Below are 23699 nucleotides of genomic sequence, written 5' to 3' on the forward strand. Positions count from 1 at the left end.
TTACAGACGCTTAAATGTACTTGATAGCCAAAATGTTTTTTCTATTTCATTATGATATGAATGGCAGACAATTCACACTAATTTTTCCAATTTTTTAGTGATATATACCGACCAGTGCGTGAGAGTTAAATGCAAGTGTTACCGCTCAATGAGGAAGTCTGAACCACCGCACATTTTAGAGGTGTCAGTCCAGAACAACAATTTGACATTGCTGTCTGGGCTGTGCTCATGTGTAGCCGGGGCAGGTGGATACTGCCATCATGTGATCGGGCTTCTTTACTATTTAGCCCTTCTTAAGCAACTGGGACATCGGACATTGCCTGATGAGCTAACATGTACCAGCATGAAGCAGTGTTGGAGCATACCTAGAGGATCCAAAATCGCACAAAAAGAAATACAAGACGTGCTAGTGAAAAAACCCCAACTTGGCGCTTCGTACAGTAGATATATCAAGAGTAATTTGTATTCCCCATCTACCCAGTATCCTACCCTCACAAAAGAGCACTTTAATGGCTTCCAACCACCTTATCCTCTCTTTACAACCATTCTGCCCAATCAAGATCAACTTGGCAATATCCCATTTGTACAGAGCAAGTTTGGAAATGTCCCAAAAGGCTGTGTCCTGTCATATCAACAAAAGATGTCAACTGACTACATCATAAATGATTTTACTTGCACTTCTTTCCCAGAGCTTCCCCTCTCAAGTGCAGAGGACAGATTTAATAACAATGTGTCAATCTGTCTTGACAGTCGTCAACAATCTATATTTGGAACATTGTCTGTGACAACAGAGTCATCACTGAGAGTGCAGCAGCAAACAGTCACTCAAAGTCAGAGTGATGTATGGCACCTGCTCAGAAAAAAAAGGGTAACAGCAAGCAAATTTGGCATTGTCGCTCGCCGGGTGTCACATTTTGACACCCTTGTCAATCAGCTAAACCCCACCAGATTTGTACAAACTGCAGCAATGAGAAGAGGCATTGAACTTGAACCACATGCTGCCATGGTCTATGCTAGCAATGCAAAGGGTGGAAGAGTAAACCTCTTCCCATCTGGGCTGATTGTCCACCCAAAGTGCCCATGGCTAGGTTGTAGCCCAGACAGGAAAGTTTATGACCTTGATGCCGTAAATAATGGTCAGAATCCCTTTGGCTTGTTAGAAATAAAGGTCGTTAAAGAGGGGGAAACATCATTTGACAATGTGAGGTATCTCACCAAGGACCAGAACACTAACCAGTACAAACTGAAAACAACAGACATTTATTATTACCAGATCCAGTGCCAGCTTGGACTCACAGGATTAGAATGGTGTGATTTTTTCAGTTACATTGACGAAAATTTGTTTGTTTGCTCTAGAATTAATTTTGATTCAGTGTTTTTCCAGCAAGCAAAGGACAAAGTTGATAGTTTTTTCTTCAATTACTATTTACATTAATACACTAAGATTTTTGTTGTTGTTCTCAAACCATGGCCAGATTTCTTATGATAACAAATATTATATTATTTTTATTAATGACAAATCAATTCATAATCTTAATTTATTTTTTATTATATTTATATCATATTAGTATTATATTTATTTGTGCTATTTAGATTTTGTGTTTGTTCATTAGTTGTTTTTTTTTTTGAGTTTTCATTTACAAACAAATTGAAATAGTTACAAAAAGCAATCCAAGACACATGATAAACCAACCTGCATTAAAGATTATCTAATGGGTTATGTAAGCCACATTAATCATACATTCACCAACTTCTTACAGACACTATGCCTCATTATTACCATTGGATAAAATAAGTGGGCCTTGAAAATTTGTAAGGAGGCAGGCTACAGTATATAACTGATTGACTGAACCTAAAGTGGACAATGGCACATCTGAATCAAAAAAGTGGTACTCTTTGACTCTTCTTATTGCCCTCTCGACATGAATTCTAAGACTTGCTAGTGTCTTTGTTTTTTGAACATCTGCGGCAGAGAATTGTTCCTGACTTTCAAGAAACGGAGGAATATTTAACTCTACCCGCTTCTCCCTAAGTAAATCTTCAATGTCAAACCCTTTGTCTGCCATGACTGAATCACCAGGTTCTAACAAATCTAGAATGCCGCTGCACCTTGTGATTTCCTTATCACTAATCCCCCCTGTGTAAAGGCTAGAAACGAAGCTAATAGCTCCATTAGGGGTAATGCCTATCAAACCCTTGAGTGTAGTATTACTCTTATAACTAGAATAAAGCTGCGACTGAAGTAGTAGGGAGGTAGGTGTTTGAACAAAAATCTCTGTACAATCTAAAATGACACGTGTGCTTGCATAAAGCTTTTTAAAACCTTCTGGCATAAACCTATCAACATCTTGCCTTGAAGGCCAGATCACTTGACTACCAAGAAGAAAATACAAAAAATTAGTCCATGTGATCAATTTCCTGCAAACTGACGATTTATGTATTCGGAACCTATGAGCTAAATCCTGTCCGAATAGACCTAGTTTGAGGCGTACACAAAACATAAACAATTCATCCACAAGAAGCATATTTCTTGAGTCTGGTCTACTTTCTCTTTCTCCAGAGGCATAACAATATGTCATTTGTGCAGCACATGGCTGCAAAAACTTAAAAAAGAACTGAATATGTAAATAGGATGGGAAACCTGTATAAAATCTTATGATCTCATTGTCTGTGCCAAATCTCTCAAGCCCAAATTTATTAAGTGCTAATTGTTCTGCAGCTTGCCTCTTAATGTCCTCAATTTCTTTTGCAGCTTCAACTTTAACCCTTTTTATTTCAGTGAGGGCAGCTGCAGTTTCATTTCTACTTTGTTCAAGTTGCTTTTGTGCATCTTGGAACTGTGCTCTGAGTGACTGGACTTGTGCTTGTAGGTCATCCATGCTGAAGGTTGTAGAAGTGCTGGGACTATTATCTTCATTGTCATCACTTTCATCTGTCTGAGTGTCTCTGTAAAAAGGTTTTGAAATTATGATGACACTCAGTTCACACTCAGTTCACACTAAATAAAAAATTATAAAAGACTAAATTATTAAAATTATAAAATTATTTTGGTTTAAACCAAAATAAACATCAAGTACAATTCCATCAGTCAAGTCTAAATGAAATGTATTGAAGTAGAAATATGTGATATTCATTACCTATCTACTTGTCGAATTATCTTTCTTCTTGCTTTGGATTTGGTTGACCAGTCAAAGATTGATGGTACAGCTTCTCTTTTTAGCAACTGACGTCCAGAATCAGTGGGAGGATTGTAATCTTCCTCAGTGAAGTGTTTTGAGCACACTCTGGTACTTTTGTTAACCTATTATAAATCAAATGTCCTTTTAATAACAATGTAACTGTATTCAACTATTTTTATCTTCATTACAGTTTTTTAAAGATCCACAGGCAATTCGTATTGTGCATTGATATTGTTAGATTCCTATATACCTTGAAGTGTGGGCCCACATCTCTTCGTATCTTCACCAGCCATTCCTTTTTCAATTGCTCATCCCTTGCACGGCCTGGTAAGCGGTGAAACTTTAAATCAGGATGATATCGAGAATCTCCGTTACACAAGGGAACACAACAATGGTACGAAGAATTTTTCTTGGTATGTGATGGCTCGTCGGGAGTTCTAACATCTACAGCGAATATATGTAAACATGGGTTAGTCTTGACTTTAGACGTGGAATCACTCTCACAAAAAATAAACAAATCGTCCATTAAAATGCCGTCCAATTACAATCGATCACCATTCACAATCTAAACTGTTATTTTAGAGATTTTAGAAGTCCAATAATTGAAAAGAAACCAAAAAAAAGGAGAGTTTTGAAGTACATACCTTGCGAAGTCGCCATGTTTTTCAGCCGTCGAGCGGGCCGGCGGTGACAATTTTTTCGCGATAACGCGAAGAATATCGTTACTTCGAACCAAAAATCGAGTCCAAAGGAGAGAATTTAAGATTATCTTACTGTGTTTGTAGATAGGGCAAAAGGATTAAGCGTTTTGAACGATGAAACTATCGTATAAAACCACGCGTGCTTGACCTATTACAACTTTTGTTTACTGGAAGGCTTGCTCTCCAGTTTTGTGTTGCTAAGCGGTATCTAAGCACGTGACCACTAGCTGCAAAGGGCCTATTGACTTTGTTAAGTCGAACAACACGAGGGACGCAAGCTACTTGATTGCAAATCGATGTGGGATGTGGTTCGATGATTCCAGTTAACTTGTTATATAAACTAGTTCTTTGATGTCTGAACATTAGGATGCGTTCATAATGTATGGCAGAGAGTGGTGGTGAAGGTAGGGGGGGGGGGGGCAGATGAAATTTAGGGGGGATCGGAAAATGTTTTACCAATAAAAAGGGGGGGGTAGGTAGGTTGAAAACCTTTTTTCAGGGAAATGGGGGCGTTTTGGGTGGTCTTAAGAATTGTTTTGTCATTTAAAGATTTCATCTGCCCCCGCCCCTTCTGCCATACAATATGAACGCAGCCTTATTCAAATCGGGGTCTTTTTGTCGTAAAGAACAATATCATTGAAAGCTCATAGAGAGTCTTGATAACGAGTGATTCTCTTTAGTCTATGCAAAATCACAAGATGTTCAGGCAATAAAAAACGTACTGTACCAAACGACGTCACGTCCGGCTCCGCGCAAACTGTCGTTTGTCACGCCATCAGCTCACATAATCCGCTTTGACAGGTTTGATCCCTGCTTATTTACAAAGTAATGCAAACTTTCAAGCATACTCAGTATGTGAAAATACTATGTGATAAGCTGGATACCACTAGTGAGGAATAGTAACGTTTATAGAGCATGTTAACAGTCATTTATGATTACTAAGTTTACTACGCACCGATGGAATGCCACCGAGGCAAGCAAGCTGAGTGTCTTCAACACCGAAAGTGTAGGCTTAACTTCAACAAATAATCGTTTAAAATAATAACAGAGGCCAATCATGCTTAGATAGTCCTTAGATAGGCTAATGTGTGGATTAATAAGCTGTTAAAACTATTTTAGATGACTTTTTTCGCGGCCGTGATCTGTGGTGTGGAGATGTAAACAAACTGCTAATTTGCATATTTACATGGCAAATTTTTCCAACTTCGCATAACGTTTTCATAAGGCCTGTGAAAAAACCCAAACTAATTTTTGTAGTTCGTGTTATTCTATCATTTGAACATTGTACAGCTTGAGTTTTGTAAAAATTGGAGAATGGCCACATGCAAAAAATCGCTTTTATAAATGTGAGGTAAAATCGAGACTGTGAATAACTGTGCTGGAAGAATGCAATTTTTTCTATCTAAAGTTTAGTTTAAAACGTCTAAAATCACCTGGAACAATTGTTCAACACCCCTTTTCTTGAATTCAGTTGCAAATTTGATTGTAACTTGGGTTTTCACTTGGAGCGAGAATGTTTTTGAAAGCGTAATTCGCAGCCGTTTCTTGAGCAATTTTTAGACCGACACGGGGTGAAATCGTTTTTTTCAAAAAAATCCGGATTTTTTACGTAGATCGAAAAACCGACCCCAGTACGTTCATAAACTCATCTAATAGTGTCTACAGACCAAAAATGAAGGACTTTTATTTTTTGACTGTGGCCGCCCCGTGCTCGATATTTCTGGACAGTCGCTCTTAATATTTATTTTCAAAGTAGGAAATATATTTTGAAATTTTCAAGTTAAAAATAGAAAAAATATTTATTATATATTTTGCTCTTATTTTCCTCAGGACCAACCACCATTGTACTGACTGGAGTGAGTATCCATCACCCCGACACACACCATGGCATGGTGAGTACTTATAACGTACAACAGATTTTCTTATGATAGTTTAAGACGCACAGTTCGCCAAGGGCCATGATCGTTGCGGTGTCCTGTCCCGCAGCACTCTGATTAGACGAACAGAAACTTTGCGCACTGTGGTTTTTTAACACATGTCAGTTGCATACCGCGACCATGCAGCATGCAGTAATTTTTCACGGTCATACTCATACACTCGACTGTCGTACATGAAAGCAGAAAGTATGCCTTCATCCCGTTCCTTCCCCCACTTCTGCGCTTACACGATTAGCAATATCATAGTGAAATTCCAAGTTGGCGGAACCCAGAAGGCGACTTTATACAATGACCAAACTGTATCTTGTATATAGCGCAGCAAAAACCCAAAACACAGCAAAAAGGTTTTGGGTTCTAACAACCGTTTTGTACGTTGGTGCGTAAACCACCATATTGATGGTTTTCACGGCGACCATATTGGAGGAGCTTGACAAAAGAATTGTCAATGAATTCTTTTGTTATATCCTCCAACATGGCCGCCGTGTCTTTTGTTATTTAATTCTCTTGGGAATGGTTGGAAGCCAGCAATACCATCAGTTTTCCTTGTACTCGTATTGTAGCCGACGCAAAAAATACTAGTTAAACTGGTAAAATCAACTTTATAATTCAGTTTTTGCTTTTTCTGGCTAAATTTCTTATTTTGACTGACCAAAAGTGAACCCACCAAAAGTTTATAGTAGCGTTGATTGGTGTTCCTTAAATACGCAATGCTGTTATGTCTTGAATGAATGAGTTAATAGACCGATCCCGACTTTGAGTGTCCACCCAAACGATGGGTAGTTTTCCCAATGGAATAAAGAATGTACGATCAGCCTACCCGAATTCATAAGATGTTTTAGTATTTATCGATTATTTTCTAAATGTATCTTTAGAATGTATTGATTCATTCATGCATTGACAATTTTCAGCAATCGGTGTCTGTTCCATTCTGTGTATATCAAAAATACATTTCACTTTGCCCGACGTAACAACAGTAGGGAGGTAGAATAATGAATGCGGGTTAGGCGTATTGTGGGGTGGGTTAAAGTTATTTCTTTAAGTAGCTTGAATTTGATGAATTGTTCCGCGAAGAGGACTTATGCACAGCCTTCGGGCAAATTCTCAAATAATGAATAATAATAATAATAATAATAATAATAATAATATAATAAATGAATCGATTTACTGTAATCGATGAATGTTCTTTTTTGAAATGAATTCACAATAGCACTCATGTGTGGGGGACTAAAAGAGCGTACCATTGTAATATGGTGATGTTCAAGTAAATATAGCCAGACACTAAAGACTTCTCTGCTGCAATGTTACTTTTATTTGAATCGTGATTGTGATTATCCCCCGTGTTGCATGCTAATTCTGTGTTAGTTATCTATCAGTAAACTAAAATATGCATGCAGATCAAACCATGGGGATTGACATTTCAGTGTATCTCGGTCATCCAGGGCGTTACTTTTTGATGTTCCCAATCAATGACTCTTATTTGAATCCTTTTGGATGTTGCATATAGGGTCATTCGGATCCTTAGGGTAAGCATTTGACCAGTAAATGTAATAAAACCAAACGTTCATTTTAGTGAACTTTGATAGCTGGAAAAATAGGAAAAAAGAAAGAAATGTCAGTGAACGCAATTAAAAAGGCGACAACTGGCCGATTGCGAGAAGAATGAAACAAAAACAAAAAATATTATTCATCCTAAAATCGCTATCATTTCTTTTGTTTTATTCCCCTTCATAATGGTGACGATAATCACAAAAAAAAAGTGGTCACAAGGAAACTGAAATTTGTAAGATAAATAAACTTGACAAAGAGTGTAGTCCATCAGTGTACAACGTATACTGGTTTGACTTACATCAAGATCTTTGCAATTGGTGTTTCGCATCTTAGTATCCGTGCAGGACAACGTTTTGTCAACAGGGATCTTGAGCTCGTAAAAGCCAGACGGGCTTGTACATTCATCCTTTCCCATCATCAGACCATTGACCGAGGCACCGTTTAATGAGTGGCTGCACATAGGTTCCAAGCGAGAATCGTCCTTTTCCACGCAGAATTTAGACCCTGAAAGGAGATTTGTTATTTATGTCCATAAAACCTATGAAAATAGTCACCTGAAAAGCTACAAAGCTGAGACCGGAAGGATTATGGGTAGATACATTTTACATGTTTCAAGCGCTTGATAACTGTTGATGGACTTGAGATCTTCTACCAGTTACAAGTTTACCTCCTCTGAGCATCCTCAACTGCTGCAGTTTGTGTCAAAAGCTTTACTTGTTGAATATGAAATATTTCCCATGATTCTCAGCGATCACAGCTTTCTAGGTTTTTGGTGACTAACTTTATTGAAATAAGTATATACAGTCTTTTGAAAAAACGTTGTCGCTGACCGGCTCCGCGACTACGCGACTAGCCCGAAAGGAAATTTACTGTTGATGACGATGATGATATCGATAATATTAATGTTGATTATTATTATAAATAATGAAGCTAATTATTATTATTTTATTTTATTTCATTTATTTATTCATTTTTAAATTTTAATTATTTTAAATTTATATTTCACAAATATGTTTTTATCGATAAATAAGTAATTCGTACATATATTTATTATTTTATATTCATAATCTCTTTATTAACGTTATTATAAATTTATTATTATTAACAGTTAATTGAATTCTATTATTTAAAAAAATATTTATATGTTATTATAATGGCATTGAGACTTATGAACTTTAAATCCTAATAGTTTTTCATTTTATTTTTGTTTATCATTATCTTAAAATATTAAGCATTGGAACTTTAGTAGCTTTGGAGCGAGTGTATTTTTATTTCTATTAAGACATGCATAGACTATTAAGGTTTATTTAAATAAAATTATTTTTATTATTATTATTATTATTTACTTATATAATTCATTATTACTGTTTATTAATTATACAGCTTCTCATTAATCCCATATAGGTAACTGTCCAATTATTTTCTTAATTGGACAGGTCTTGTTGATATGGGATTAATTAGGCAGCTATATAATTAATAGGTAATGGGATTTCATGCTCCCCAATCAAGAAATAATTAGACTCGAAAAATTCCTCTGACTGCCAAATTGGACTCGGCCTATGGCCTCATCCAATTTTGGAAGTCCTCGGAATTTTCCTCGTCCAATTATTTCTTAATTGGACAGCATGGATTCCTATTACATATACTAATATTCATTCTTTATTATTATCATTTACTAGGTGCACAACCTGTTTATCCAGGGTACGTAGTTATGAATTAAACACCAAACAATTGCTTGGCGAATCACAATTCAAAAGAAAACTAGTTGTAAAAGAAAACGTTTCGCTGTCATCTCGATAACATCATCAGGTCTAATGAAAACTGTAAACTCTACTATATGTAAATATAGCTAAAGGAGGTAGAGTTTACAGTTTTCATTAGACCTGATGATGTTGTCTCGAGATGACAGCGAAACGCTGTCTTTTATATTACAACTAGCTTTCCTATTAAATTGTATTCCTAAAAATACCTTTATCATGTCACAATTCACATTTAAATTTAAAGTACTTTAACTTATTTTAGCTTAAAGGATTACTCACCAGATTGGTTAGGGTTTTGTTTACTTTCCCGGCACTTCTTCCTATTGCTGATTTCATAGCGGTCAAAAATAAGCTTCCTGAAATTTGTTATTGGGGTATGGTATTGCTGTATTTGGCCATCACCCGCGCGAAAATAAGCTCTGCTTAAGTGGCGGACGTTAAGCCTGACCTCATCCCAAACGCTTTCAGGTTGCGCCTCAGGGCCATCGAGCTCAATATACATCTGTTAAAATAATAGTCAAATCAGAACGCGGTAGCTATGGTTACAGTAACGTATACTACAAGTATAGCTATGAATTTGCAGTGTATATGAAATCAACTCTAGTCTAATTTTGGGTCAAGACAAAATAGTAGTCTTCTTTTGAGGTTTGAAAAATTTTGCATGTAAATATTTTCCATGGTTTTGATCACAAAGTATTTAGGAGTTTAGTAACGTCGGCTCCTCCACAGGCGTCATTCAGTTTTGGTCCCATATCCTCACGGGCCCGTGAGGATCTGGAACCGAAACCAATGGCGGAGGAGACTACACAGTAAATCGGATAGTAATGATAAAAAGGTAAATTATAGTACTCCGACGAAGGACTAGCGTCTGAAACGTTAGTAAGTTTTTTCATCTTTTCACGGTGTATAATTTACCTTTTCATCATTACTGTTTCACTAGAAACACCGACGCAGCTCACACTAGTTTTTAGCTAGTTATATCTTCTTAGTAAATCGGATAGGGTGGTTTTGGCCCCAAAGATGGGGCCAAAATTTTTACCATATAGTGGCCTCCTTAAATAGGGCTATTTTTGGCACTACCGGTAGGGGCCATTTTTTAGCTCTGATTTTGGGACTGTTTAAGCCCCTTATATGGATTTTCCCCCTGATTTGACCTAGTTGAGAGTTCCAAAACAGTACTGATAGACCCATATCAAAATGTCTTCTGTGGGGCCAAAATGGCATTGTTCTATTTGGGCTCTAGCCTGGGCTAAAATAGCACTACAAATTTGCCAAGTTGGCCCTCTCAAATTTACTATGTACTTTATAGCATACGTACTTTTAGGAGCCGCGCATTGTAACACGTGTCACAAATTTGATCCTCTCCTATACTGAATCTCGTGGAACCATTTTGTATTTCCTCAAACATCTGAAAATTAAACAACATTCTCTTATATACATATGTGTGTGTGTGTGTACAGCCATTTGCAAAACATTCTGCAAAACTCAAATATATCAATATATCTATATATAAGTTAATTTGCATATTGTTTAAATAAAGCAATTTAAATATAGGAGGGAGCAACTATAACTGGGTGTCCTTTCCCATGATATGCTGGCATCTCATGATATGAATCAACCACATACTTGATAGTCTCCCTCGCAACCGTTTTTAGTGTCGGTCGTCACGCAACGTTGCGTGACGACCGACACTAAAAACGGATGCGAGGGAGACTACATACTTGACGGTTACCTGTTTGTTCTTGACATTATCGAAACTCCATTTCTGAACGTTAGTTGCGTATCTCTCATTTGAGAAACACCGTTTGGCCTTCGATGTGATTTCGTTGATCTTTTCAAGTACTTTTGAGAGTTCGACTGCACCATTAAGTTGCCCGGTGCCCAGCGCACTTTCTGAGGCGATGCGTTGGAACGAGCTCATGACACTATCTAGATTCCAGAGTGTACGGAAACCAAGGGCTTTCTGGAGCTCGTAGATATTTTCCATTAACGACCGTTCCAGTTCTTTGTAAGTACCGAGCAGATTTTCCAAGAAGGTCTGCCGAAGTCTGTTCGTTATAGAGGCATCTAGATTGCAATGACAACAATAGAAATACAATAGTCTCTTTCTCAGTTCCCTGCGCCATCTTGAAAGGTAGCCGTGCCTTTGCATCGAAGCGAGACGAACTGTGAGCTTGCAATGATAGAGACTTTTTTAAACACTTCGGACGATTATTCAAATTTCACCGTTCGTCTCGCTTGGATGTAAAGCATATTCACTTAAAATGTAAAAATACTAATATAACTTAATATCTATTGTCTCAGTCAAGAGACTGACTTGCTTTCATACCTGGTAGCTCGCTTAATTTATTTATTGCTTTCTCTGTCTGATCTAGCAGTGGGATATCAAAATTGTGTCCCCCAATAGTGTTGTCAAGGTCCATAACGTTTGCTATCGTGTCGATGCGAGCAGCGCCCAAAATGAAATAGGACTCAATTTCCGCCTTAAGGCCGGCAACGTCACGAGGTCTAGAAGCCTCCTCCAGCAGGCATACCAGGTCAGCAGCAAACTTCTCTTTGTTCATCTCCAGATTGGCCTTAATACAAACAAAATAAAACAAGAATTAGAAACAAAGGTGGAAAACTATTCTGAGACGTAATCATATATGGTTAAGATGAAACTGTGATGAAAATGAAATAGTAATTGAGATTTATGATCTCCTTGCATCATTTGACCTTCATTGGAACGATTTGGACCAACCATAAACAAACTCAAACTGGCATAGCTTTAACTTCTTATTTCAAAATGTAGTGAATTGAGTTTGACCTCTGATCTCGGCACCTTGATTTGAACAGGAAAGTATGGATATTTTTCGCGCAATGTGATTGGTCTGGCAGTGTCGTGACATTGGCGTGACCGTGTCCACGCCGTGTTCATGCCGTGTTTCGGGGGTTTGATTGGATGGATAGTTAATTTCCGTCAATTAGATGTGATTTGTCTGGGGTATGCCTTGCCGTGTCACGACCGTGTTCTTGCCGTGAGCGTTTCACAGTCATACTAAAAGTTCTTTACCACTGTTTCAGTTTACTGAACGTCCCAATTAGTGGGACTCACAATTCTACGCGTACGAGTATTATGCGTAACCCTGAGAAATGGCACGACAAAACATTGCATGATACCTTCATCATATCAGGAACTGAGCTAACTTCTACTTTGTCAAAGTCCAATTCACTTGCATCCTCACGTGGTTTGTATTTTCCAAAAGTCAGCCATTTCTTGGCACTTGCAAGAACGGATTTAAGAGCCGAGCGACAAGGCTTATTGGCATCGTGTTGGGCAATATCAATGGCTGTGTCAATGTAGGCAAATGGGCCTTTGGAGTCTGCAGATGTAGCACTGTCAAATATGGCGGAAGCAAACCCTGAAATACCCTGAAGCATTGCCATAAATTGTTGTTTGGATAACCTTTCACTCGCTGTTTTTTGAGCCTCTTTCAATAATGAGGAAATTCTTATAAGGGTATTGTCCATCTGTACTTCTGATTCTGTGATGGTCTGCATAAACAAAAATATGGGCAAAGGTTAAGTGAAGGATATACCTCTTGACAAGTCCTTTTAGTGCTAGATCATCTTGCCGCTTTTTTCTTATTGTCCGACCCCTTATGATCGTCGTCTTAGAGAGTTTTAGATTGATTTTTTTTCTCCCCGCAAAAGCAAACGTGACCACGTTTTCATAATTTTCATTTATTTTACTTTACCTTTTACAAACCTTCTCACCAAGCGCAAATGCTCTTTTGTAAATCTAAATCTAAATCTAAAAACTCTCTATTATCACTTTTTTCACCTGAAGATATAAAGACAGATCTATCCTTTTTTGAGAAGAAGATAAAAAGCATCTAAACTGCTATGACGGAACATTGATTTGGTTTTTTTGAAACTAAATTTCAAAAATATCCTTAGTGGGCTGAGGAATTCTAAGCATTAATTCCATGCGCAGTTTCTGTTCAACGTGCAGAGAATATGGGCCATCCCGCTCGTATGTCACCAGCCCTAGGCCCTCCAGTTGTTCTTAAAAACTGAAGAAGCACTGGGAACGAGGATGTTAGCATTTTTTAACAGGAAAGAGCTGACCGAAAAGTCGACAAGAGCTGGTGTTAGTTTAGTCGAATTGTCGTAATTCATCAACTACCAAGTTGGGAGCTTTTAAGTGTGACGTTACTCAATAAGGTATTAATGAAACAGTAATGATAAAAGGGTAAATTTTAGACCGTGAAAAGATGAAAAAACTTACTGATGTTTCGGACGCTAGTCCTTCGTCGGAGTAAGGTATGAATAAGTGACTTCCGGGTCCACAATTAAAAACAGTTTGGTGAAGATTTTTCTTAACTTTGTCTTCATAGCAGGAATTATTGTACAGAATTTTGATTGTTGTATGTAGACGATAAGTTGGGGATACGAGTTTTGGTTTTAGCAGATTTTTTGAGGAAATGGACCCTGAAATCACACTTCAAAAGTTATATTCGTTTTTGAGACCTTTCACATAGAAAGTGGTGAACAAGAATCTAAATACTGTACCTTAAGATACATTCTTTTCTCACTTTCGTCTATGCCTCTAGCCGCAATAAGACGTCGTTTCTGTGCATTTACTTGTTTAGACGATACGCCGGTCATTACAGTCGCTATCTGCAAAGAAACGACGATTGAAGGTGAAATTACATCAAATCTGGATCTTTTCAAATGAATGGAATGATTGGAAGAGCTAAAATACCCACTACCCTTCACATTTACTTATGGACCGACCTTAATCTTTATTCTCCTATGAGAATAATAACCTGTTTAACCCGCATAAGTTTATTCTCAAGGATTTGAATGCGAGGCGACGCGCGCGTGTTGGAATCTATTGTTCAAACCAACATGGCTGCCGTAAGAAAAAAAAACATGGCTGCCGCGTGGTAAAGATCCATTGATGTTGTTTTTGTTTTTTTTTTTTTTTGTTTTCAGTTTTGGAAAATAAGTCGTGCTTATATTATTCAAGAACAAGATCTAACATGCGTAGGCCAGGGCTAACTCCTTCAGTTGCATCGTTTCTGGAGTCCTCTTCGGAAAGCGAACAAAATACTCGTGCTCTGCACCAAATCAACAAGGGTCAAAGACGACAACATCGCGAAGCAAACATGGCCGGTTGGGTAGAAAGGTTTATTGCAGGGGCAGCATTTGTATACCTTCTGAAAGTTTTCTTCCCTCTCTACTTGATCCATAACATTCGTGAAGGCGTCTTCATATGCTTTCGCTGCGTCTTTTATTCTGTTTACGTCTTCTTCAAGTGATTCCCACTTTATTAGAGGGGCAAAGAGACGGTTCTTTCCAAAAATGTCAAAACCGTCTTGACCGAGGAAAGCAAGTTTTCTTTGGGCATCTAAAACAAATGAAATGGAATATTTTGTGAAAACTAACGTTTTGCAATAGCTTCATATTTTTCTTTTCTTTAATTTATAATATCATGTAACGCTAACTTAGTATTTTTAACGTTTTGCTCAGTTCAAATAGCCGTTCGCTCACCTTTCATTATATATTCGACGTCAGCTCTTCCTGTCGTTATGTCGACAAGAAACTGTAATGCGTCTCTACCCTCCTGATTCTTGCTGTCTCCTAGCAACAAGTCCACTGCCTTTCTTCTTATGATGAGAAGAAGATCTTCTGGAAAACTTTCTTTGCTTGCTGTATCTATGGTCTCTGATTTACTAATAGAAGATTTACTGATGGTGCCATCTGGTCCTTTGCTGTTAGGAGCTAAAAGCCAATTTTAAAACTTAAACTATTTACGAGGTTATTTTATTATTTATTTCATTCTCTTTTGGAAGGGTGTATTTATTAGTTAAAGTATAGGTTTCTGACACGAGTGAAAAACGCATGTTATGTTTTCGTTTGCAAATTAATAATTTTTTGCTGTCTTTATATGCTCAATCAATATCGTAGTATTTGTAGTATATTTATTTAATTATTTATCTCTATATTTTATTTATTTATTATTATTTTTTGTTGTCTTGTTGTTCAGGGCTGTAAGTTGGGAAACTGTAATAGGTATTTTATTGTATCGTATCGTATCGTATTTTTCCCTCAACCTCAGAATGGCTAGTTCCCTTACTGTATCTCGTATTGTATTTTATTGTATTTTCCCCTCAACCTCAGAATGGCTAGTTCTCTTACTGTATCTCGTATTGTATTTTATTGTATTTTCCCCTCAACCTCAGAATGGCTAGTTCCCTTACTGTATATCATATTGTATTGTATTTTTCCCTCAACCTCAGAATGGCTAGTTCCCTTACTGTATCTCATATTGTATTTTATTGTATTTTTCCCTCAACCTCAGAATGGCTAGTTCCCTTACAGTATATCATATTGTATTGTATTGTATTTTTCCGGCCTCAACCTCAGAATGGCTAGTTCCCTTACTTGATCCTGGTGCTCCTTTCCCACCATTTTTTCCTCTGGAGGCTGATACTTTTCCGGTCTTACGACAACTAAATATCCGTATTTGTGCGGTGTATCTGGTGGTTTCCTTAGAATCGCAGTTTATTCCTGGTGTTCCTGCCCCGCCGTTTCCTCCTGTGATTTTAAACCCATGTCATATTGAGTTATGAATACACTAAAACTTTATAAGTGGCCACTCTCCTCGCTTAGTTTTCGGTTCTACGATCATTACAACGTCTTCTTCCAGATTGTGCTTTGGGTAAAGGCCAATTAAGGTTTTGCACCATCACGTGCCGGCAGCCATCTTGGATGGCAGGAACAGTACAATCATTTTACATAAGAAAGAATTCAATTCCCAAAAGCAAAGGGATTTTATTGTTCTGCCATCTAACATGGCTGCCGGCAAGTGATGGTGCAAAACCTCTATTCTGGGCGAATCCAAAAGCAGGAATCAGCTTTTTGTCGTTCCGGTACTATTGTTTTAGCGGCTTTTCATTGTTGTAATAGTCAATCAGAAAACAGTGGTAGTTGGATTCGCCCCGAGTCTTTCTCGGCAAAGTTCAAGAGCGCAAGGACCTGGAACGAGAATGATGTTCCATGGAACCTCTATTCTCGCTGACATTTCTTTTTAAAAAAATTCCATGAAACAAAAGTAAGCTATTTACCAACCCAAACACTTACTAGCTTGACTTACCTTTTCCACCTTGTCCATTAGTGGCTGCATCGGCTCCAATCCCCGCGCAGGCCTTGGCTTTTACACGCCCGTTTAAATTTCTGTAGCGCAGAGTAACACCTCCAGCATTCCCACCTTTTCCTGAAGTAAATATTCACAACAAACGAATATTGGCATTGAGCAGAAAATATCAGGGATCATTTAAAAAATACTGAATTATCAAACTGCGATTTTGTACTCGAGTGAACAAGGGAGTTGAATGTTTGACTTCAGACGTTATGTACTTCCACATGGAGCCCAATTTAGATAAAAAGTGAAAGGTGAAAAAAAAAATCGGAACAATCAAATGATTTATTATATTTTTGATTCGAGGTCGAGATAACGTCCTCCGTAATTAACTATAATAATAATAATAATAATAAAGACTATTTTACGAGGGTAGCACGGAATAGCAACGCTAATAAACTTGTGGCCCTCAAAATTTAAATATATCTACTAAAGAAATAGGAAACGCGCGCGCGTGCTGTGTGCCGTCATAAAGCACGCGGGGGTTGGCAGAACACGAGAGAAGTGTTAGGAGAAGCACGACACTTCTGGAGTGTTCTGCCAATCCCCAAGTGCTTTATATCTGCACACAGCACAGCAAGCAAGTTTTTTATTTCTTTTATAAAATACAAATTACAGGAATGACGAAATTGAAAGTGCGCGCGCGTGCTGCGTGCTCTCATAAAACACGCGCATCCAACCAATCAGAACGCGAGATTCATAACAGTTATTTTATAATATAATATATATACTATATAACAAGCTAAAACTAGAAATTAATCGATTAAAAAAACTAGAAATTATATCATTAAAGAACTAAGTAAAGTATAGTTTACATAAATAAAAAAAAATAGAAAAAAATACCGAAATAAATAAATAATTAAGAAAAAATATAAATTGAGACTTTACCTTAAAATGTTCTAAAAGTTGTCTAAAAGTCCTACTCCACAGATTGTGTTTAAAACATGCATGCAATCGTGTCCGCTTTCCGTATTTATAAAGGGATACTATTCCATAATTTGCTCGAAGTTACAACGAAGGTCCTTCCGCCTTCGGATTCCTTGTATTAATTGTCCTTCGAATTTGCCTACAAGTTTTAACTTTCCTACCTGGAGTTCCAGCATTTCCTCCTCTTCCTCCATTGCCGCCGGGGTTACCTCTTTCTGAATTTCTACTTCTTTTATCACATTTTCGGAATACTTTATTAAAATCAAGATCGTTTGCCCATCCAGACCAGCCGCCATATGCACAATGTTGGAAACCATCGCCGTACTTGTCAGGTTTCTGTAAAAAAAAAAAAAATAATAAATAATAGAATGTTTTTGTTATAACTGATCGCACAGCAATACATTAGAGTGTTTGCTCGAATAAATGAGGAGGACTGGGAAAGGGTAACGCGATTGGCTAATAGCTAATCGAATGTGCTTATGCTTGTGTCGTTGGCGCATAAGGTTCTTATGCTTGTTCTTGTGTTTTAGCTGTCCTCATTGAGGCATAAGATTCTTATGCTACTGTTTCAGCTGTGCTCATTGGCGCATAAGATTCTTATGCTAATGTTTCAGCTGTTCTCATTGGCGCATAAGATTCTTATGCTAATGTTTCAGCTGTCCTCATTGGCGCATAAGATTCTTATGCTTATGTCGCTATTGAGGACCAGGCTTTTGTATGCAGTTGTAATGTAATATCATGGCGTGTGGCAATTAAACATTGAATATAGTAAATAATTACTTACATCGACGGCATTAGCACCGGGACGACCATTGCCACCATCTTGTCCCTTGTGTCCATTTCCTCCTTTGGAAATGACATCAAGTTCGCCATGTACAGCGCCACAAAATACGTCGACTGAAAAATTAAAAGTTAAATGTTCTAAGGGATATGGAGAGGGAGGGGGAGCGGCAGAGGGAGAAGAAGAAGAAGATGGAGAAGAAAAATGTACCAAGTGAACCATTGCATATCATCACTCACTCACCCTGAGGTCCATCTTTGCCGTCTTTTCCATTTTCTCCGTTTGTTCCAACTCCATTAGTCTGAACTCCTACTGGTGTAGCAAAATCCTGTTTCCAGTCTGGTGTTTTAAAAACGATCCGACTTCCTTTAGCAGCGACAATCTGCCTCGCGTATATTTTAACAGTTTGAAGAGCATAAAAAGTAACTTCACCCTATAAGTAGTAAGAAAAGTAGATAAATTAGACGTAAATTTTCATTATTTTGTAGCAAAAAAAGCACATTTTAACACGAAGGGATAGACCGTATGTCGATTTTTTTGTGGTTTGTGAACTTAGATGAAGTATGTAAAGTGAATTGAGATATGTAATGTAATGCGCTATATAAGAAACTCCCATTGTCAAAAAACCTTAATGTGAAAAGTGTCTGCCAGAATATCCAATTGCAGAAATGAGTCCATATTTTCTCTCTCAACAGTATTGAAGTTTATGTTTTTCGATTCCAGCCGCATTTTCAAGTAATTTGCCTCGATTATTCGACCAGTAGCTTGATAGTGACCTTAATAATATAAATAATAAGTATTAATATTGATAATAATGATAATGACAATGATGATAATCATAACAATGATAATGATAATAGTGATGATATTATGTTGACTTTCGCGATATATTACTATTATCATCATTATTATCATCAACTTATGATTACCATCACTATTATCATTATTATCATCATCATCATCATAATTATTATCCTTATCATCATCATCATTACCGCCATTTGCATTGCTACGAGTCCACCCCAGACAAAAATCGCGACGTGCACTTTGCAATAGACTTCCGTCAATCAAACACGTTGACGTCATTTACACGCGTGTGTCATTCAAAAGGCGCCAAAACTTGTCGATTGTTACAAGTATTATGAGCCACACCTACCGGGACTATCCGGATCGATCCAAACGCGTGTAAATGACGACAGTTTATTGCAAAGTGCACGTCGCGATTTTTGTCTTGGGTGGCCACGTAGCAATGCAAATGGCGGTAACGATGATGATGATAATGATAATAATTATTATTATGATGATGATAATAATAATGATAATAGTGATGATAATTATAAGTTCATGATAATAGTAATATATCGCGAAAGTGAACATAAACAAAATACGATAAAAATTCGATATTCTAATCATAATAAATTGCAATATTTCTTATAATGATGTTCTGCTACAGCACACATTCTTTTTTTTTTTTTTTTTTTTACCTGGTTCGATTTCAATTATTGATGGTGTATTGAACCACATTAAATCCGGGATAGTTGGAATGGACGAACTATCTTGACTTTCCCACTCACCAACCATACACTCGTTCAATTTGTAAGGGTTGTTATTAGGTGTCTAAAAATATATAGAAGAATCATTATGTCAGTATGCATATATAAAATTAAAGAATATATAGGTACATATATGAGTAATGCAAGATTTAGTCATGTAACGGCTTTTTACTTTAGAAAAAATTAAAAGTAGTTATAATTACCGCACCTTACTGGAAGGTAGCTACAATCATTGCCAAAATACTTGGCACGATGGCACATTTTGGCTAACACAGAAAATGGCTTTCCTCTGTCGCGCTCTCCCCCTCCCCCTCCCCCCTGTACAATGTTGCTGTTCCCTGAAAGAAAGTTGGTACCCCTGATCAGACTCACCAACCCTCTGCCAACTTCCAGGAATCCCAACATTGTATGGGGGAAGGGGGTTTAGTCGTAGGTAGTGTTTTGCGAAGTACCCTCTAAAATACTAAAATCTGTCAAGCGTGCCAACTAATTATGGCAATGATTGTAGGACACCATTTCAAAAAAGTTGTCTTACCGAGTAACACGCTGGAAAATATATTACATTCAATGTCGATCAACGTAGTTTCTGTTTAGATCGGAATATGAAGCGTGATCTTCAGGTTAGAAATGTGATTTTTCGTATTTTAGGCAGAAAACAAAAAAATTCAGTTTAGTCTCAGTTCTCCAATTTCAGATCTCCGAACGAGAACGTTTTTTTTAGAAATAGGTGTATAAAAAGTGTAAACCTAACCTTCTTCGAAGCTTGCAACCTTTTGCGTGTTTTCGCCTCGGGCCAACAGAAGTATCACAGAAAATATCAACACTTGCACAGCGCTGATTTTGTGAAAGGACGCCATGTCTTGAAGAAAAGTAAACTAAAAATAACGAGTGAAAAACAATGAATGAATAAAACAAATGTAGTGAACTAAAAAAACTCTGAATGTGCAAATTGGGTAAATATGTTTATATACTCGGCCTTGCATTGATTTCCTAGAGGAATAGTCCCCTTCACAGTTCCCTGCGCCATCTTGAAAGGTAGCCGTGCCTTTGTATCGAAGCGAGACGAACAGTGAGCATGCAATGATAGAGACCTTTTTTAACACCTTGGACAATTATTCACATGTCTCTATCATTGCAAGCTCACTGTTTGTCTCGCTTCGATACAAAGGCACGGCTACCTTTCAAGATGGCGCAGGGAACTGTGAAGGGAACTTTTGTTCTGGGGGACAAAACAATAGGCCGTTTTATTTCTAATTCATTGAATTTAGATAAACGGAGCAACCTTGAAAGAACTCTATTATTGACGTCCTCAAGTAGTGAGGTTCACAAAGAATGTGTTTCATTACGTCCTATAAGGGATCGATCATTAGATATTTCAGGAGAAGGTTTTTGTAACAACCCCTGCATGGAATTTCTTTTGTATTTGCTCGATATTTCTTTACTGAAAGGACGGGTTACGCGATATTTTTTTCGGAGATGAAGTGCTTGCTCGATATTTTTTTGTATCTTACGCAACCCCTTCCACAATTATCTAATGGTCAGTCCTTAATAGACCATCGTCGTTTGGTCGTAAGTCCAAAACTTAAGTCCAAAACCTTTTGCCCTTTTCCCATTCATACTCTTTTCTAGTTTTCGAGAACAAATGGTTAAAAATTCCCGTAAAAGCTATTGAACAGTTGTTAAGTTTATCTTACTCTATTCTTTTTAAATTGGAAAATAAACTGATTTTTTGCCTCCTAAGAAATTCCTTGAAATTAAATATTCAAATTTTTTTTTCTGATACATCCGCAAGAATTACCAGCTATATTTTATAGCTTCTAAAAATTAGTCAACAGCATATTGTTTATATTTTTTTCTAGCTGTTTTTTGCCCCCAAAGTGCAAAGCATTTTGGAAAGTGAAAGTAGAGAATAAAGAAATGCTTAAATTTATGTGAGTTCGTAGTTACCTTGATCTACAAGACCCGCTCTCGATGTTGACTTGAATACCAAGGCTTTAGGACAAACTGAACGATTAACAGCTCAAGTGATTGTATAATATAATTTAAGAAACCGCCCCATTAAATAAGAAAGGTGGTGGAGGCTGGTACCGAACATGAGGTCAATAGTGTCCAAGCTAATGATGTTATTCATTCTTGTAGTCATAGTTAATGGAGCGTGAAAAATTAAGGTAATTTCCTTTTCAATAAACAATTAATATTAATCATATAGAATTAATAAACTGATAAAAACTTTTTTAGAACTACGTTAAGCCCCGTTTACACTAGCGATTTTTGCTGCGTTTTTCCCCCGATATTGTCCATAATAAATAATGGTAAAGAATTTACTTGTAAAGTTTTTTTTCAGGATACCAAGATTTTCCTAGACGAATGTCTCTTTTGAAGGATGAGACAAAAGATTTCATATTTCCGAAAATTGCCACAAAAATCGCAGCAAAAATCGCCGCAAACATCGCCAGTGTAAACGGGGCTTTAAAGTATCCTTTTAAGTCTTTGATATGAGCCTCAAAGATGATCAAGATCGCATTCCCGCACTGGTACCGTCACGCGGTAGTGATATTTGTTTTCTTCTCATAAACTATTAATGAGTTTAAAAGCCTGCGTTGGCGCCAAAACCTTTGCACTAGGTATATCTGTCGAGAAATTTGGAATTCTAGAGAGCGTTTTCTGTTAACCAATATAAACAGCAGAAAAAGGTTAATTGCACATTGCACAAAGTTAATTGTAAATTTTTTGCATGTATATTATTGATGAGTAATCATATGGTTTCTCATTCAATTTGGAATTAATTTTCACTCATCGATTTTTCAAGAGCTTTAATATCACCTAGCTGCAAATGGCACTCGAAACCATATGATAACCTGTACATATTTTATAGCTTCTACAAATTAGTCAAGTTTTTCCTCTTTTTTGCTTGCAAAGTGTAAAGCATTATGAGAAGTAATAAAGCAAGAACAAGGACAACGAACAAAGGATTTATGATAATTAATATTAAGTAGTTATTGAGTATTTGTAAGGTACTTGTTAAGTTAAGTGCACGCTAAGTTGTTAATTAGTTGTACTAAGCTTGTGATGTGTGTGTGTGTGTGTGTGTGTTTAGTTGATTCTATGTATATCGATATGATGGCTAATTTGGTTATGGGAAAGATGTTACGTAATGTATCAAACACAAGAAAGAGTGTTTCATGCAGAGAACTGACTTCGGTGACTATTCCCAAACCAAACATCTTTAGCTCTCCTCATCCCCTCACACAGGATTTTGACGGAAGTATTAGTATTCCTTTGAACAATGACAGCCCGTTCAAAATTGCGCTTATTATCTTACTCTTTTTATTAAAGAACAATAGATGCGCACTCTTCACACTTTGATTCGGGCGCTGTTTTGAATTTTGGAAGAATAAGTTTCACTTTGTCTATATTATACTTATATATTAATGTCTTCGTTTATTAAGGCCCCGTCCACACGTATCCGGAAATTTTTGTATCCGCAAATTATTTTTTGCGGATACGAAAATGTTTGCGTCCACACGCAGCGTATTCGAATCGTTTTCACCGTCCACACGTATGGCCGTTTTCGTAAAATTTGCGGATACGGACACAAAAATTTGCGGACACGGGTGGACGCAACCCGTATCCGTAAAAAAAAATTTGCGGGTACAAAAGTTTGCGGATACGTGTGGACGGGGCCTAAGGGTGTTTTCCCAGGTTACCTGTGACAGGCGTCATGCATCATCATGTCATTTTCGCTAATAGGACCTTAATAAAGCCATCAATGAGTTTATGAAAAATTTGCTCAAAAATAAATCTTTGAGAAATTTTCATTTAAGATACGAATTTATTCAGCAACATGATAGCAACATTGAAGTCTGCAATGTTAAATCCAAAGTGAATGGTTTTGTCTGAGTTATCGTATTAGGAAATTCAACAATTATATTGAACAATCATTTTGATGACGTCCAGCAAAAATCAAGATTTGCGCAAATCATACGGACCAACGCGCTGCCTTTTTTCCATTCCGTGATTATTCAAGGTCATGTCATGCACGGTTTGATGAGGTGGTCGAAAGAGATTACCTAAAGAATGAGGTATTGCTAAAAAAAACGCGGTCAGTTTGTTTGGGATTTTTT

General features: G+C 37.1%; 2 protein-coding genes across 3 annotated transcripts; both read right to left on the reverse strand.

Annotated features, from left to right (window-relative positions):
• Nucleotides 1-1244: 1244 nt before the first annotated feature.
• Nucleotides 1245-4077, reverse strand: LOC148913915 (uncharacterized). Of its 2 annotated transcripts, XM_089037054.1 has the most exons (4): nucleotides 3824-4077; nucleotides 3430-3623; nucleotides 3138-3301; nucleotides 1245-2946 (listed from the first exon to the last, which is right to left on the reverse strand). In XM_089037054.1, exons 1-4 carry the CDS (start codon nucleotides 3837-3839, stop codon nucleotides 1764-1766), a joined length of 1557 nt encoding a protein of 518 aa, XP_088893180.1. In that variant the 5' UTR covers nucleotides 3840-4077; the 3' UTR covers nucleotides 1245-1763. The 2 variants fall into 2 exon arrangements, with proteins under 2 accessions (XP_088893180.1, XP_088893176.1); XM_089037050.1 differs by having other exon boundaries at nucleotides 3430-4077.
• Nucleotides 4078-7104: 3027 nt separating this feature from the next.
• LOC148913916 (uncharacterized) lies at nucleotides 7105-20446 on the reverse strand. Its single transcript, XM_089037055.1, has 18 exons — nucleotides 20327-20446; nucleotides 19507-19639; nucleotides 18650-18798; nucleotides 18266-18455; nucleotides 18026-18138; nucleotides 17403-17577; nucleotides 16270-16389; nucleotides 15558-15710; nucleotides 14664-14894; nucleotides 14327-14520; nucleotides 13680-13787; nucleotides 12285-12659; nucleotides 11455-11701; nucleotides 10858-11192; nucleotides 10444-10533; nucleotides 9405-9627; nucleotides 7664-7869; nucleotides 7105-7400 (listed from the first exon to the last, which is right to left on the reverse strand). Exons 2-18 carry the CDS (start codon nucleotides 19601-19603, stop codon nucleotides 7281-7283), a joined length of 3126 nt encoding a protein of 1041 aa, XP_088893181.1. The 5' UTR covers nucleotides 19604-19639; nucleotides 20327-20446; the 3' UTR covers nucleotides 7105-7280.
• Between the last annotated feature and the right edge of the window lie 3253 nt (nucleotides 20447-23699).

Source organism: Actinia tenebrosa, unplaced genomic scaffold (assembly GCF_029948245.1).
Source record: "Actinia tenebrosa isolate PJP-AT-01 unplaced genomic scaffold, QUT_ActTen_1.0 PGA_scaffold0__85_contigs__length_37466705, whole genome shotgun sequence".
In the NCBI taxonomy this organism is placed as follows: domain Eukaryota; kingdom Metazoa; phylum Cnidaria; class Anthozoa; order Actiniaria; family Actiniidae; genus Actinia; species Actinia tenebrosa.

Excerpts from the sequence above, each read along its gene's own strand:
- LOC148913916 (XM_089037055.1), bottom strand. The coding sequence starts at position 19,603 with ATGGTTGGTGAGTGGGAAAGTCAAGATAGTTCGTCCATTCCAACTATC. Across the intron at positions 17,578-18,025 it reads CCGGTGCTAATGCCGTCGAT|AAACCTGACAAGTACGGCGA; the intron begins GTAAGTAATTAT and ends TTTTTTTTACAG. Across the intron at positions 10,534-10,857 it reads ATAATGTCAAGAACAAACAG|ATGTTTGAGGAAATACAAAA; the intron begins GTAACCGTCAAG and ends TTTAATTTTCAG.
- LOC148913915 (XM_089037050.1), bottom strand. The coding sequence starts at position 3,705 with ATGGACGATTTGTTTATTTTTTGTGAGAGTGATTCCACGTCTAAAGTC. Across the intron at positions 3,302-3,429 it reads ATGTGGGCCCACACTTCAAG|GTTAACAAAAGTACCAGAGT; the intron begins GTATATAGGAAT and ends GATTTATAATAG. Across the intron at positions 2,947-3,137 it reads ATAATTCGACAAGTAGATAG|AGACACTCAGACAGATGAAA; the intron begins GTAATGAATATC and ends ACCTTTTTACAG.